The sequence below is a fragment of the Sciurus vulgaris genome (assembly GCF_902686455.1).
Source record: "Sciurus vulgaris genome assembly, chromosome: 7".
In the NCBI taxonomy this organism is placed as follows: domain Eukaryota; kingdom Metazoa; phylum Chordata; class Mammalia; order Rodentia; family Sciuridae; genus Sciurus; species Sciurus vulgaris.
In genome coordinates, this window is record NC_136467.1 from 5,742,079 (window position 1) to 5,760,100 (window position 18,022).

Consider the following 18,022-nt stretch of genomic DNA (forward strand, 5'->3'; position numbering starts at 1 on the left):
GAGAGGAGAAAGCAGTTCATTCTGCAGAATGAGTAGGACCAGGGATGGGTACGGAGAGGATGTGACGTTAGACTTTGGATGTAGAGGAAAAAACCCTGTCCCTAGAGTCCCTGACTGGGCAGTGGGATGGGCACCCAGGCCAGGGTGTTAGATCACACAGTCCATCCCAAGAGCAGGCAGTGGCGCGTGTCCCAGCTCCATCTCCACCCTATTTCCATACCACAGCTGCCCTTCCATGGCAGAATCAGAAATAATGAATGCAAGACATTCTACATTCACCCAAATGGCCCTTAGCATGGGGACCATGGAGATGAACGGGAGCAGCGGATTCACTTGCAGTTTGGTGTCTGACAGCTGGATTTCTCCAAGGTCAGGGGTGAGGCTGAGAGGCCACTGCTAATGCAGACAGAACTTGAATGCCTGGGAGGAATATGGACACTCTGATGTGGAAAGATGCAGACTTAAATTCAAACTGCAAATGCAAGGGCCATTCGCAAGCTGAACACCACATCTGTCTTGGACATAGGATGAGATTTCAATTGTCCATGAGGGCAGGCAATTCTTGGTCATCCTCTGGATCTGGCTTTATGATTTAATCGGCCCTCCTCTGGGATGAAGTGAGGGGTCAAGGGAGCAGCTAGGCCTGTGTGGGGGGACCAGAGGGAAGTTTGAGCAATGAAAGTTTGTCTACAATGGCTTATTTATGCACATAGGAATTATTAGCACCTAAAAAAATAAATTTTGCATGGTATTTCCGACTTCTGGCATATAGTAAGGAAATTGATTCTCAAAAGTTTATTTTTCATCTAATCACCTTGCTAAATATATTGATTCCAATGGATTTCACTTAAAGCTGTTGGGAGGACCACATCAAGTCGGTTTTCTCCACAACCCTGCAAGGGAACACTGGCATGTAACACCAGCTGAACACTTTCACCGAGCGCACGGTCACCTGCAGAACAGCCTCACTCACTTCCTCCATCGTCTCCAGGTGATGCTTCTGGCATGGCACCTCCCTATAGTTCTCTGAAAATGTATGGACCTAATTCTCCCAATGATGTGCTTTTTTAAAGGAATCTGAGATACAGAGGAGCTGTACATCCCCTCAAAGATGGCTCAGGCGGGAAACAGGATTGGAACCCAGCTCCTCTGATGCCAGAACCCTCGCTCCCCAGCATCGGGCTCCACCACTCCAGCGGGTCCCACTTCTTGTTTTCCACAATTATTCCAGATATCCAAAGCGTCCTCCCTGCCTTGTCCATCAGGGGAACCCCTAATTTATTGTTCTAAGCCCTATTGGGCACAGACGGGTCTGGGTCTCTTGCCCAGTGGGTTCGGGCAGGGATGGGCATTGGGTACAGTTCTCCACCCTGCTGAGTTCCCTGGGGTCCACGGGCAGGCTGGCACTAAGGGATGCCTGGGCAGCACCCGGAGCTGCAGTAGGTGTTCTCTTACCTCTCTGGTTAGTGAGAAGATTTACAGAAGAAAAATACTGATTAGCTGCCATCTCCCTCACTCAAAACCCACCCAGATCAAGAAAGGAGAATTCCTTTCTAACTGTACAAACTCTTCTTGCTGATGGGAGAAGGAACGGGCTTCTGTTGTTAAAGGACCTCTCGTCCACCCTTTTCCAGTAGTAAAAGCAGCATGAGCAGGGAGAACAACCCGTGACTCGGCTTACAAACACTGATGCCAACTTCCCACGTGCAGGACAGAGGAATGCAGTCGGTACTGGATTGAATAGTGTCCCCCCAAATTCACGTTCTTTCCAGGGCCTCAGAATGTGATTTTATTTTGAAATAGGGTCATTGCCAAAGTAATTAGGTGACCTTTAGGTGAGGTCATGCTGGAATAAGGCTGGTCCCAACCCAATCTTCTTGAGGACTGGTGTCATAAGAAGAGAAGAGAGTGGGGACAAACACAGGGAGAAGAGGTCTGTGAGGATGGAGTCTGAGGTCAGAGCCAGGCACCTACAAGTCTAGGAACACCAAGGGTTGCTGGTAACACTGACTCAGAGGCAGCAGGGGTGGATTCTTCCCCAGAGCCTTCACAGCCTGTGGCCCTGTCCACACCTTGGTCTTAAACTTCCTGTGTCCGGAGCTGTGAGACAGTGAGCTTCTGCTGTCTAAGTGCTCAGCGTGTGGACCCTTGTTATGGCTGACACAGGAGCTGACACGGAGCACTACCCATCAGAATTGGACTCTCATTTCCTTGGGCATCATTCCACCAGTTCACTTTTCTAGACAAAGGTGGACTATATGAGAAATTTACCTCTGGGCAAAGGCGACCAAGGAGGTCTACAGAGAAGAGCACATGTAGGTTAATAGGTGATTCCCCATTTCCCCACCTTAATTCTATAAGTGAATTAAGGTTGAATATAAATAAAGCAGTCTAAGTGAAGATGAAATGCATTTAATTTGGTAAGCATTTATGAACTTTATAATGGGAAAGAGCCCTACCTGCACTGACCATGGGGCAGGTGGCAAGTGGGGTTGGAAGCCTGGGCCCCTGCTAGGACCCTCAGTTCTCCTGGGGCTGCTCTGTGGGTCCTCTGTCCCTATCCTCACAGAGTTTCCAGATTCTGGAAGCTCTTCTTATAAAGAATGCTTGGAGGAAATAGACATTGAATGTGAAAAAGTGAGGCTGGGCCACTTTGTTGAGGGCCTGCTCTTTGGAAAAGAGATCAGACTCTGTGCTGTGCAGTTTCAACTAGAGAGATACAGCAGACAAGCATCAGGCATAGGCGGATTTCAATGTCGGGTGGATGCTTCTTTCCCTTTAGAAGGAGAATGGACTACCTTCCAAGGAGCCGAAGCCACTCAGGACAAGACAGGATAAGCACACATTGGTTACATAGGCGGGTGAGTGAATTAATTGCACACAACAAGCATTAAGCACTAAATTCTACCAGATGGGCTGCACTCCTTTCAAGAGAAGGGAAAGCAGATACAAACGTTTTGCCTTTGTGAAACAGGTGGTCATATGATTCAGTAAACTGCAGAGACGCTTAAACCAAAGGACCTCTGCATATTTTCCAGTTTTCGTGTGATCTTAGGAGTCTCTTTGGATGAACTAGTCAAGTCTGGGTGGGAGAAGTGCTCAGAGACTCCATACTCATACACGATCCATCCAAGCCCAATTTTCAGAAATTTGGTGGCAGTAGTTCTAATAATTTCCTCAATGAATTTAGGACAAACTACAGCTTTCAAATCTAATAAACCTGATGATTTCCAGAGAACTCTGAAGCAAATTTCCAATATGTAAATCATGAACTCAAAACTCTCTATAGTTCTAAGAGGAATAAACTTTAATTCCAAAATTAAGCTAAATCTCAGTGAAGAGAGATAACCTTTACACAAATCAATTTTAAGGGAGAAAAACAAGTGTTCTTGTTTTTGTTTTTTGATACATAATCCACTGCCCAAAGTTTATCAGCCTTCCCCAGGATCATGAGCTCAGGTCTCCCAGAAGCCACGGGAGCAGCTGAGAGATAGGAACACGGAGCCTGAGAGTGCTCAGGATCTCAGGAGACATTGTTTTAAAAACCAACAGCACAAAAGAATAGTTTCTATTTGTTAGAAGCCATTGGCATCCAGGATCAAAAAATCAATCCAAACATCCTAAAATTTTGCAATTTTAATGCATCTCATTATGCATATATTTGAATGTACTTAAATTTGAATTGAAAGTTTGAAGTATCTTCTAATGGACTTTTATTAGTCTACAGTGGTATACATCCTCTGCTGACATTGATTTCTATGAGCATGGGAAAGTGACATTTAATTGTTGTATTTACTTTTGCATATTCACCACATAAATTTCTGGTATTATCAACTCTCTGATACCTGGAGCCTGAACTGTTTCAGGTCCTTCCGGTACAATTAGAAACAAAGAATACCAAAAAAGGAAACAGGGTCACTGGACAGCCCTGCTCCACTCACAGCCTGCATTTTAGCTGTAAATATTTTAATGGCATTTATTGGCTCATATTCCTCAAATGTAGTATGCTGCATCATTAATTTTCTAGTTTCATCTCTGAAAGCTATAAATCGAACACTCCTATTGTCTTAATTTTCTGTAACCTTTAATAACATTTGTAAAAGAGCATGGGAAAGATGAAATTGCATTGACTATATTACAAATGCATTCCAGAAACATTTCATGGAGCTTCCACTTTCTCTCCCACCCCAAAGTAGTCATTAGAAAGATAGCATGTTTTAGACATCAGAAATCCACCGTTCAAATTCAGGGCAATAAGCTCCTGGGCTTAGACAACAGTTTGGCTCTTCCAAGGAGGCCCTTGCCTGGGCTTCCCGCTCTCTCCCAGGCAGCCTTCTTTTTCTCAAATACGGAATTCCCCACGACACCCGCCACATGTCCGATCTTTGGGATTATACCAGGTAAGAATGGATTTGAAAACCATTTACCCTCTTATGAGTTCTTTAACTTATTTGGTCACTCACCTGACGTTTGCAATCACAGGCATGATGAGTCCTTCCAACCAAAGTGACTGAGCTGCTGTTGAGCCCAGGAGACCACACTGCATTCACAGATCATGGAAGGACCAAGGCACAGTCCCCCAGGGAGAGTGCCACCAGCCCTGACCATACTGTCAACCATCTGATTATGTTACTATGTAATATCTGACATATCATTATTATGTTTTAAAATTGGATCGTGTAATATATTTGTATATTACATATGTATATACTGTTATATAATAATAATGGCTATCTTATTTAACCCAGGCAAGATCAGACTTCATGTGAAGGGGCTATGGATTTATTGTTTCTAATTTTCATTCCAACCCTCATAAAATATTATTATACACATTTTATATAGATGAGAAGATTGAAGATCAGAGAAGTTAAGTGATTTGTCAAAGGTCACACCACATCTCTCCTGGCTCCACAGAGTTCTCTATATGTTTCAGTACAATTCACATCAGTTGTTGTAGTTTTAACCATAGCTTAATTAAACTTTGTAAAAATGCTATTCTCAAATAAAAACACGAAGCCACTCCCTTCCTGGAGCAGAGATAATCTTCTGGAGCTGGGCATAAGTTTTAACACCTATGGCAGTATGGACAGGGCATGAATTGATGTTCCTCCCCACCCTACTTCATTCCTGAGCACCCACCACTCCTAAGGTAAGGCTGGTTCTCCTCACTGTGAGCAATTGCAGTGAGGTTTGCCCAGTTCCCTGACTCCTCAGAGAAAGTTCATTTAACATGAAAATAGGAAAGATCAGACAGTAAAGCTAGGCTGAAGTTTGCACTTCAAGGGGACAGACACAAAAGCAGGGTCACTATATCTGAAAGAACATCTTCTCATATTCTTTCCTTCTCTCATTTATATCTGGTCTCATTCTAAAAAGGATTTCGTGGTAAGACTTAAAAGAAATATATTTGAATCTGAGTTGAACAAGATATTGATTTACATAAAAGACAAGTACAGAAAAGAGGAAACAGAAATGTGTGAAATCATTCTCAAATACATTGAAAAATAAGATGAGTTTTTTCTAATGCTACATACTGTAAATATCTAATAAGTTTTAATTGTACTTATATATTCCAGTAAAGACATTTGTTTAAATAAAGTATTATGGTTCTGTGAATATGGATAGCATATCTATAATCATGAAGCAGGATGTATTAAAATACTATTAAAACTAAATCATTTTTTTCTAGTAAAAATACTAGTAATTGTAATTGGAAATCTTGTGATAAGCTGCTTCTGGCTGAACTGGATCTAGGATAAGGGAACCACTTTGAAGAAGTGCTTTAAGTTTTCCAGCTAGAATGCTCCAATTTTGTAATAGGACCCTCTGAAAATACAGCAAACCACATTGTGGCTTTGTAGTGACAGATTTGTAAGAGGAGGAGAAAATGAAGCTGAAGCTAATGTGTCCCCCTCAAATACTGGGAGAATATTAGACAAGAAAATAGCCTGAATGTAGAATTCCAGATGCATACATTGAGAAATGTTCCAGAAATTAGCTGTGTTGAGATCAGCTAAGGACTGGTATAAACTATAAATCCCCACGGTGATGAGCTCTTAACAGGAACATATTTCTGAAGCCAACCACTTCCTTTGTTAAGTATATGAACATGTGTGAGTGACAGAGTTAAAGAGAAGCTGAGGTGAGGAAGCAGTAGGAACCGATAGCTTGTTTGACAGTCAAGGGCTCCCAGCCAGGTGTGTCTGTCTCTGTGGCAGCTGTGTTAATCCTGCCTTGCAGGTTTCCTGGAGGATGTGGGAGATTCTAATTGTCTTTTGAGCATTACTCTTTATGTATTTTCTTCTTCTATACAAGGATGCCAAATGATGCTTGGTTTTCAGCTGAGGTTTCGTGGTGGGATGACAAGAGCACTAACAGGCCACTGTAGCCACCTACCCACATGCCTAAGCAAGGGAGGAGCCGCGTACAAAGCTCACCTTCCATGATAGGCAAGAACTGAGGCGACCTAGTCAGCTTTTTGTCAATGTGACCAAAATACCAGACATGAACAACTTAAAGGAAGAAAGGTTTACTTTGGCTCACGGTTCAGAGGTTTCAGTCCCTGGTTGGCGGAGTACATTGCTTTGGGCCTGAGAAGAGGAAGTACATCATGGCAGGAGGGCCTGGTGAGGACCCTACACCGCTCATGGTAGTCAAGGAGAGAGAGGTTGGGGGTGGGGGCAGGGACAGGGGCAGATGTGGTCCCCAAGGGCATGCCCTGGTGACCTTCTCCCTCCAACCAGTCCCCACCTGCCTCCGGTTTTCCCCGCCTCCCAGTAGTCAATTCAATTATCAGTGAAGTCAGAGCCTCATGAGGCGATCACTTCCCCAAGTCCACCTGTGAACTGCGCCCCGGGGACAAGGCCTTCAACACATGAGCCCTCAGGGGACACTTCACATCCAAACCATAGCATGAGACAGATGTTCACACTAGAGAAAAGCTGGAGGGGAAGTTTTACAACAAAACACTAGGAACAATAGCAATGCATACCTCACAGATTTCTGTGAGGGTCACTGAGGGAAATCTGTGAACCGCACACTTCCATCATATTAACCAAGACTTCTTAGGGATGACTATTCACTGATTTTTCCATTCCTTTAATAACTGTCCTTTCTCATCTCCTCCCTACTGCCATCTCTAGCTCCTTCAAGTTAACTAGAATCTCAATGTAACAGTCAAACTTAACTGAACATGAGCACATGTGGATCCTTCTGTAACCTCATGGATCCCATGCTGCTGCTTGGTAAAAATGAGAATCAGGACTTAAGAAGACATAAGAATGTGATACATATTTTCCATAAAGTAGAACACTGTTACAAAAGTAAGTAAGAGACTCAATGACTAAAACCCAGTTTTTACTTTTCTCAAAGAGCAGCCATCTTGCCCCAATTGCCACTTGACAACAGCTCTTCAGATAATCTGGGATGGATGTCAGTTCACTCCCTTACACATTATTGAACTTCCCAAATCCATTTGAAGTCCTTTTTACTTTCCTGAAGTCTATGTCTGAAGCCGATTTCATAGCAATTTAATAATAATATAAAAAACAGTGATTCCAAACAAAGGCTTTTTTGTTTGCTTTTTTGTTTTTTGTGGTGAGAACTGCCTCCACTCTGCTTTTTGTTTTATTTATTTCCTTGTATGTACAACGAGCAGATCATGTTGCAACATTCCCATGCAGTGTTCCACTAAATTACCACTTATTTACACAACTGTCAGGAATAAACTTTGAGAGCTGACTTATGCCACACACGTGAGGAGTACAAAACTTCAAAGTGAGCAGCAGAAAAGAAAATCAGATTCTCATTGTTTCAAGAAAATCACACTGTCAATGAACAGATGCACATTCGCTGCCTGCTAAGAGATCTCCAAAACTTGTTGACATCTTTGTAAGGTAAAGCCAATCTATTGGAGCTCATCTGTGTTCACAAAGCTCACAGTCATATTTGAAAAATGGATCTACATATTAACCAGTATTCATGTCCACTAAGGAACTACAAAGTATTAATGACAAATTGTTAAATAATTAGTAAAAGTGAAAAAGGAAAAATTATTTTTCTATATTACTTTTAGAAATGGAAGAACATTTATTGAATGCCCTAAGCCACTACCATATTTTAGCATTGTTTTAAAAAAATTTATCCTAAATCGATTTAAAATAAAAAGATTACTGAAATCTTAACAGGAAGAATCTAAAGGTAGGATTACTATTAAATATTAAGAAAATCAACAAACCCAAAGCCTATTAATAGGCTCAAAAACTATTTTATAAACTTAGCAATTTATCGAGCATCACGGAAGAGCTCCTGCACTGAGTGAGCAGGCGGGGGTCAGCAGTAAATAGTGAAATTGTAATTGCGCCTTTTCCGTAGGGACCTCCTGGCCGGGGCAGGAGTACGCTACTTGCGTCTCCCAACGACTGTAGTTCCTGTGCAGTGGAAAATCCTAAACGTGTGGCTCACAAACTCTGCTTCGAGCCACACCCCTTCTTGCAAGGCTTCCGGACATTTTGGCCCGAGGGATAACTCACCGTTCATGTTCTTAAAGATGTTCAGAATGGGGAGGATCTGACGGTAGTAGGGCACCAAAGCCTCGCCCACCATCTCTGCTGACACAACCAGATGCTGGAGGACTTTGAGTGTGACACAGATGACCTGCCGATTTCTGAGGTTCAAGGCATCTGGATGGTAGAAAAAGAACAAGTAGGAAACACCCAACGTGAATTCTGCACCATCGGTCGGAGATGTCTTGTGGGCATGTCGAACGAGACCATGCTTTCCGGGGCCCAGTGGGTCTTTATTATATAACTGAAAGGCATGGCAGCCCCAAAGTCGTGATGACACCTGGTTTGATTGCTAGTTAGTCTCCCAGCTTGTGCTGGTTCCTACCGACCCTAATAATGCAGCTCATTCTCCTTTTGGGGAAGAGACTGGTAGTTTGAGAGGGAATAGAAAAGATGAAAGATCATTTAGTGTCACTGGATTTAAAAGACACCATGCAAGTTGACACCAGATATGTTTTTGTGCAATGATCCCTTCCAGCTAATAACCCAAGCTATTCTGAAAACTGTTACCACAGTACAAACCTTTACTTGGGAAGGAGGGCCAGGTGGGGCGCATCTGTGTTTCCAACACCAAGAATGTTCCTGGTACAAGTGAACATAGATGGACTACAGATGGGCTCCAAAAAGTCAGGAAGGACAGCACTAATGTTAAGGGTTCAGTTAGAAAAAGTCAACAGTGATGGGTTTAAAGAGATCAAAGGCATACAGGTGGTTTGAAAGAAGAATTCTGAGTGCACAGTGACCAGGAGCGAACGGCCGAGAGACCTGAGTTGCCTGGTAGACGGCGCCGTGCTCCAGGGGTCGGGTTGCACCCAGAGGACACTGGGAGCTTGCAGTGTGAACTTGGCCAACTCACTGACACTTTCTTGGCCCCACTTTCCTCGATCATGGGAACCTGTTATTTGCTTTCTTGGATGACTAGATTAAAACGATTTAATAGAAGAACTATACAAAGCAGCTAGTACGAAAGGCCAGGGGTGGGCATTCATCAAATGTGGAGCCCCGGCTACTCCGAGAAGCCAAAGCCTCTTATTTTTAAGATGTACTACTTTCTAATAAAAGGATTGACTATGATCTTAAAGCACATGCTAGTTATGGAAGGACAAAATCCCCAGACTGTCAACAGGATGACTCTGGTCAGTAGGCCTGGGGGAAAGAGCTGGCATTGTTCTCAAACTCCAGCCCGCATTTCCAACACCCCAACTTCCCAGTGCCTTAAGGTCAGTGTGTTCCAAAGGTACATCTTCCTCTATGAACATTTCTTTTTGCTCTGCTCCTCGTGTTTAGCAATGGCACCACCTGCTCAGTGCTCAGGCACCCAAGGCCAGACCCGATCCTCATTCCTCACATTCACCATGTTGCAAAATGATCTGGCTCTGCACTGCAGTAAACAAACTCAGATCTCCTCTCCATCCTCATCTTCCCCTCCATCCTCACTGCCTCCTGTGCTCTGGGTCTATATCCTCGCCTCAACTCCTCTGGTCTTTATCTCCAACCTCAGCCCAACTCCTCTGGTCTGGGTCTCCATCCTCAATGCCATTCCTCTGGTCTGGGTCTCCATTATCAGTCCCATCTCTGAGGGTCCTTGGGACCCCTTCACTGGAACACACTCATGCCCTCTAAGAGAGCTCTTCTCTTTCTTTCTTTCTCAACTGGTCTTTCTTCACTGTGGCTTAATTTATCTTCCTAGAGCTAGTTGATCATCCCACCACCTGCTCAAAGAGCTCAGGGCCCCCCACCCATTTCCTAAAGAGTAAGGGACAAACTAGCCAGGCACCAGGGAAGCATTCTCAGGATAAGTTTGACTTAAACTCAATCTTTAGCTAAAAGTCCAAGAATACAAAGCTTCATTTAGTGGTTTCGCAGCTATTTCCTGTGGAATCACTAGGAAGTTTTAAAAAATAAAGCCCAGGTCAGCTTTACCCCTTCAAGAAACAAACTGGAGACTGGGGCATGAGAATACTTCTGAGAAGCCCCATAATTTCTGTCCAGGCAAGACTACTTTTTCGTTTGGTTCAAAAGTAAACAAACGTAGTGAAGAGAGAGAAGTCAGCCTTAGCTCAGGGAGCCACCCTCCTATAACTGCAGGGCTTGACAACACGAGGGCTCATTATTACAGCATTTAGTCACTTTCAGGCCATGCCGTATTTTCTGAAAAACAACTAAAAATAGAATGCTATAATTTAGCCTAAAAGCTGTAGTAATGAGACATTTAAGAATAAAGCTTCAGAGTATCCCGAGGAGGTGGGGAAGAAGGCTAAGTGGTGGGTGGCAACTGTAGAAACAGGCTCTGTGGGCCTCCTCTCATCCAAAAGCTGCTCTCTCTCTCCAGGAGGACCCAGCTCCGTTCACCAGGAGAGAATGAGGAGCTGCAGAAGTGCTGTTCTGAGGGCTGTGGGCAGCAGACGTGCCCCAGAGTCCATGAAGCCCCTCACGTTTGGGTTTCGGGACTGCAGGGTTTCAGCTGTGCGACGCTTCCTGGTGCCAGTGTGAGAGCCTGCATGTGCCAAAATTAGACCGAGCACTCTACATCTGGGTGCTTGCTGAGCCCCATCAGATATTCATGGAGAGTGTATTACATGCCTGTTACTGTGTATGAATTAGGAAGATGGGAATGAACAGGACAGATGTCCTGGACCACCCTCTCGGGTTTATCACGTAGTATGGAAGAAGATAGTAAACAAATATGGGAAGCGTGATGAATATTTTTAAGAGGAACATACTTAAGCATCCAATTACAGTGGGCACACAGCCTAGCTTAGGGGTCAGGGAAGGCTTCCAGATGCAGGGACAGGGACGAAGAGATGTTACTTAGGTGAAAGCTCAGGGGAGGGAACAGCATGCTGGGGACTGATCCCCCAGGTCTGCCCCAGATCCTTTGGGCCAGATTCCACTAAGCGACTTGGGTTCACAGTTCCAGACAGTAAAGAGATATCCTAGTTGGCATTATCATTTTGAGTCTGCCTTTCTCGGGATCATTGGGAAGTGGAGAGAAGCAGGTGGGCATAAAAGAAGGGAAATGCTGTAGTCATTCTTTCTAAACAAGGAGACCCCCCAGGTCTTTCCTGGTCAACCAGACAGCATCAGATGTTTTGAGATCCTGGGTTTCTTCTTTTTCTCTCTATTCATCTTCTGTCCCATTTTTACTCCTTAAAAAGGACTCCTAGACACTAGCTGAATGCTTCATGTGCTGTGCAGTGAGAAAGGAGAAGCTACAGAACCACAAGGGCGTGCTGTCTGTATCTTTATACCCTAAGATGAGTGCATGGTTGAGTGCATCCGGGTCTCATTCCAGTGGGTTTCATTTTTTTCAAAAAGACTCTGTTGATATGATAAAGCCAGAAGTAGGAGAACCTGTGGAACATCACTGAAGAGAGAACTATCTGAATGTGGTGGTCACAGGAAAGACTGTGGTGTCCACAGTGGCTCCTGGATGCTGGCTTATCACAGTGTTCTGATTTTAGGGTACGCATACCAAAAGCTGCAAAAACCAGCCCAGAATGTGTCCATCTACTTCCAGTGTTAGAGATGAGTTTCACCATATGGAATACATTGATTAAGGAATGAACTTCATATACATGAACATGTACATGTATACCATTCATGTACATGTATACCATATACGATATATATGAGCTTCCAGATACAGAAAAATTGCTGAAGAATAAGAAAAAATAATTTACACTCAAAGTGGTAAAATTTATTCATAGATGTTTATGTTACATGCATGTGTATATGTACACATATATAATAGACATATGATATATGTCATATGAGCTATATATGAGCAATACACACATTGAATTGTGGTTGATTAGGCCTATGTCTATATGTATTGCTACTTGATCACTTGGGGGGTAAACTAATGATCTGTCTCAACAAGGATAGTGAGAATAGCTATTAGGAAATAATGTAATCGCAACCTTGATTTAATTAATGTGACTGTGATAGATATTATTGGATTGACAGTGACCAAATGAGTAAAATGCCTGAACTGTCATTCTTAATGGAATTTAAAGTGGAATGTGAAGTCCTTCTAAATGACCAGGTGTTGGCTTTAAGGCCTCTGTGGTGGCTGTGAAATAAATAAGGCCAGGGTACACCCTACAGCAGCCCCTTAACTCCATCCACGGGGGTTTATGCTGTCCACTTCCACTCAGGCCCTTTATTTTGCTTCCTTATCTTGGGAAACTAAGACATAACACTCAGTTGGAGTCTTTCTGTTCTTACTGTCCCCCAATGGAATTAAAGAAAAATTTTTTTCTGGAAGAAAAACTCTTTTCCTTTGAAAATGTCTGTTAACAGATGTAAAGAGAATGTGATTCTTCAGCTGAAAGGGAAGAAGCTGTTTATTCCTGTGTTGATGGGTTGTTGTAGAGACGTAAGTGGGGACTCTGAACTTGAGATGTACAGTTTTGGAAAAGGTCTGATGTGAGGAATCCACTGAATATGTGGAAACTTTCTATTCAGAAAATTGGATTTCTATTGTACTGCTTACTGCCTTTGACTGTAATCAGACAGAAAGAGCTTCCAGATATAGAGAAATTGCTGAAGAATACAGAAAAATGATTTACACTCAAAGTGGTAAAATTTATTCATCCTAGGTGGTTATGAGCTACATGTATGATTTTCTCAGGCATAAAATCCATTATTGCTATGATTTTTTTTGCAAAGTGAGAACATTTTCTACTATTACATGATTTGCTACTGTGAAATCAGAAAATGCAGAAACATTTCTAGTAGTTCTTTTCTAAAGCCAGAAACAACAAACACAATGAGAAGCAAACAATAAATTCTAAAAAATATTTTTGACATGTGCTGTTTAATGTTAATATCCTTAATGTAAAAAATAGATAACAGAACCCAATGAACATATATCTTCCCAGTAAAAGTGGGTAGGGATGTGAGCAAATAATATGTGAATTAATAAATACAAACGAGCAACTAATCTTCTAGAATATTCAAACTCATTGGTAATCAAACAAAATAAAGCACCAGTTTTGAATATCATATTAACAAAAAGTTGTTAAAAATTTAACAGTGGGCAGAAACATGTTTGAGAGGAAAGGCACCCTAATAGACAGCATATTATAAATTATTCCAGCCTTTGTATAGGGTGTATCAGCAACATACCTAAAAGCCATAGAAATACCTATCATACTGAACATAGCAATTTCACCTGTGGGGACTTTAATCTGTGCTTATGTGCACAGAGTTATCTGAAAAAATGCTATCTGAAAAAGTTATCTGAAACAATCTAAATGAAAAAACCAAGTACTTAAGTAATATATAGTATATCCATATAATAGAAAATCATATAATTATGTCATGCAATAGAAAAATATTTTTTAAAAATAGGAAAATGTTTATAAGATATAAATGATGAAAGAAGGAAGCTGTGGTCTTTGGCATCGGCATGTTGAAGGTTCACAAGATGGAAGTGAAGGCCTCGATGTTGTAAGCTGTAAGATTCCAGATTCCACGTCCCTCCGTAGCTGTGGATTTCCACTGGAGCTTTTGAATTGGTCAGTATGGGCTAAGTTTGCTCAGCAGTAGATTAACCATTTCTCATTCATGGTACATATCCACTTCAGGTTAACATGGGGTGAGGTGAGAAGAGTGATTGAGAGAATTGTGTATTGGATTCTGAAATACTTCAGCTGAAAAGGAACACATGTCTCTTTCATCACAGACCACTGGTGGAGTTAGACTTGTGGCTCTCCATAACAAGATGATCAAGAAACAGCAAAGAACAGATGGAGAGAAGGTGTGCAGGAAGTATCAGTCATAAATTCATTGTAATTTGGAGAGCCCACTCTCCTTCCCCTCACTGTGCAATGGGTGGGTCACATGATCTAGGTAAATCGAGTGGGGTGTGCCCTGCTTCTTATCGACAGTCCTCTGAAACAGCTGGGCGTGTGTCCTAGCTGGTGCAATAACAGTGAATCTCTGCCTTTGCTTTTTTTCTGTAAATACAGAGACAATGATGCTCGCCTTTGCTCAAGGGATTAATAGATTCACATGCTGTCCCAGGATTTACTAGGAGTACACTGAGGCCAAGAAGGGAGCCAACTTTAAGATGACCTTGCATATAACAGAGCATAGGTGACAGTTTTGAGCCACCACATGAAACCATGCCTAATAGTGATTTTTTTTGGTCAGTTTTGTGGGTTAATAAGCAAACTATACTATGACGATTTGAACTGGTTGTTTTCTTTTTTGTGTCTTGCAACCAAAATAATCCTAAGCAATATACCTCTTTTCTATATCTTTTAAAAAGTATATTTATTCTTCTTAAATTAAAAATCATTATTGTTTTTATAGTTGTTATCACTTTTAACATAATTTACCTGGGAAATTTAGAGATGCATAAGTGAAATTATTAGATCATAAATAAAAGATAATACATTTTAATTGTACTGGCTACTTTCTAATTAAAAAGAATTCTCTATCCAATTTTTATATTGTGATATGGATTCTCATATTTTATCCTTACTTCTTGTCTTTTTCTGCCTTTGGGTATTCTTTAATAAGAATATTCTGCTTTTTAAAATGTCATTGTTCAAATTTCCTTAACTGTGTTGTAAATGTTTATCCTTCAGAAACTGGGTGATCTCACCCACCAGAGCTTTGCTAATGAGGCCACTGTCTTATGTCCCTTCAATTTGTAGGTCAGCACTAAAGCCATAATTCCTTAGCAGCCAGGGTCATCTCACCTTCTGGCAGGCCATCTCACAAATGGATGTCACTGCTCATAAACAAAAGAATCTCGTAAGAGAATTTAGATGAATAAACAAACATTTGCTCTCAACCTTCTCCCAGAAAGTGGAAAGCATTATATCATTATATCCTATTTCTTGTTGTGAATTAGGCATTCTCCCAAGATAGTTTTAATTTAATATGCAGTACAGTGGCAGGCCCAAATGGCCACTTCATGCTTTAGATTATGGCACCTATACAAATTTCAGTATTGCTAGTAGTTATGTACTTTATTAAATTAATTTTGCAAATATTTTGATGCATCTACTGTGTACTAACCAGTCCATTAGATGCTGTGGGGACATATTACTTTCTAATGTTATAGTCTAAGTGACATAAGAGAGGAAGCTACAACATTCTGCAGGAGAGGGAAGGCAGGGTGGGGACAGGACTGGAGGTGGAGTAGGGAGTGGGGAGGAGAAATCAAAAGGCTCTCAGAACAATTAGTAAGGGAATTGGGTTTTGAAGGTCACTTAACACTTAGGCATTGGAGTGGCCATGGACTTCCGAGAAAGAATGCAAAGGTTCAGGAGGCAAAGGTCAAGGCAAGTCCTAGATACAGTTTGGCTAAAGCACATGACAAATGAAAGGAAATAGTTAAGAAGTAAAGTTGGAAACAAAATTGGCAGCCAGATAGTTAGAAGGAATCTTTGGGTGTCATGTCAAAGAATTGGAGGTGGCAGAGCTTGGAAGAGAGATCACCCTTGAAGGTTGCTGAGTGAGTTTGAGTTGGAAGCTTTTTGCCTCAAAGTTAAGGGCAGAAAAAAGTGGCAGCAGGTAAACTGGCTTGGAGAGGCAGAGGGAGAATTCTGGGCTGGTAGAGAGTCGGGAAGGAGATCATGGAAAAGGGAGACCACAGGCGATGTGAGCTGAAAACCTGCAGGGAGACTCCACCTGAGCTGACTGCTGAGAATTCCACACATGGAGGAGGCCCCAGTGGGCCCAAGGGATGAGCAAGCTGGAAGATGAAAGGTCCACCAGAGGGGGAAACTTGGAACTTGTGTCTGATTGCTGTCTGCCAGAGTTGGAGTCAACACTCTTCAGAGAGACCTAAAGGAGCTCACAGGCTCTAAAACACGTTATTCAAAGTGTCCACAGTAGGATTTCACTGTATGGGCCTGTCGTGGTTGGATGAGCCCAGGATTATGCCTGGCTAATAAGCAGTGAGCAGAAGTGAAATGTGTTTCTTCCAGGAAGGAGCCTTGTTTGTTGGACATGTCCAGGTGAATAAGTACCCAAGATACGCCGCCATACTTGCTGAGCTCATGGTCTCCACTAAAACCCATGGTCTATCTCCACTAAAAGGGTATTCCTAACCATAAGAGGATGTTGCACAGAAGAAAAAAAATATCCCAGAAGAAACCCAAGAAACAAAACCTTGTGATGTGGAAATCAGTTCATCACGAAATAGATGCAAATCAAATTTTAATAATAAATTAAGTAAATGAAACATGAATTGATACTGAATTTTATCAAATGTTTTAAAACAATTTATTGATGATCAGATGATTTTTACCCAAATGTTATAAATTGTCTTTAATTTTTAAATATTAAGTCAATCTTATACTCTTGAAATAAAACTAACTTTGTCCTGCGGTATTATCATTATCATTTTTACACATTGATGGATTTGATTTGTTAGTAATATTAGTAAAATTAACAAAGATGTTAATGAATGAGATTGTCCTAGGAGTTCTCCTTCCTTATCACATCTATGGATTTTGGAATCAAGGTATCAAGCACTGACCTTATGAGTGTGTATTCTCTGGTTCTATTGTCTGAGAAAGTTTGTACAAGATTTGAATTATTTTTTTCCTTAAGTATTTGGTGCAATTAACTAGTGAAGCTAGGTGAGTCCTGAGTTACCTTTTTGTGGGAGATTTTAATTAATAACAATTTCTTCATTTATTATATTACTGTTGTATTTTAACTTGTTTTCTATTTTTCTGATGTTGATTATGATGTCATATTTTCCAAAAGTTTACTTATTTCATCAAATTTTCAAAGCTTTAATGTTACAGTTGTTCACATTATCCTATCATATTTTCAATATCTGTCAAATTTGTGTAATGTTCTTTTTTTATAGTGATTTTATAGTGATTATTTTTGCCTTCTCTCATTTTTATCTCTATGTTTGCAAATGTACATCAATTTGATTAGTAATTTCATGAAATCAGCCACAGTTTGGTTTTTGATTCCTTCATTACAGTTATTTTACATATTTTTATATTATGATTTTTAGCCTAATATTTTATCCTACTGTTGCCTTTCTTGGAATTATTTCTATAACTGATTACAATGGACATTTAATTTGCTACTTTTTTGCATTTTTAAAGTCACATTTAAGGCTATATATTTTCTCTAAATAATGTTTTTACCACATCATGTGTAGCCAATATTTAATGTAATTTTTTGTAACATTCTCATTTTTTGTAACTTTCAATTTATAACTTTTATGTAATATTTTCATTATTGTTCAGTTAACATAATTTCTAATTTAATTATGATTTCTTGTTTGGCCCATAGACTATTTAGAAACATAATGTCTTAATTTCAAAGCAGAAAGGAATGGTTCAGTTACTGCTTTAAAATTTGATTTCTAGCATAAATTGCATTTTGATTATTTAATGTGTCTTGCCGGAGTTCCATCCTTCGATGGTGTTTGAGACTTGTCCTATGGCCTAGTGTGTGGCCAATTT

The 18,022-nt window shown here is 41.0% G+C and overlaps 1 protein-coding gene across 1 annotated transcript in view; it reads right to left on the reverse strand.

Moving 5' to 3' along the window:
• The window catches only part of PACRG (parkin coregulated), a 491,257-nt gene that overhangs the window by 195,893 nt on the left and 277,342 nt on the right, over nucleotides 1-18,022 (reverse strand). The window contains exon 4 of the mRNA XM_079148635.1: nucleotides 8,532-8,681. Within this exon, the coding sequence (XP_079004761.1) occupies nucleotides 8,532-8,681 (150 nt within the window). The remainder of the gene's footprint in view (nucleotides 1-8,531; nucleotides 8,682-18,022) is intronic.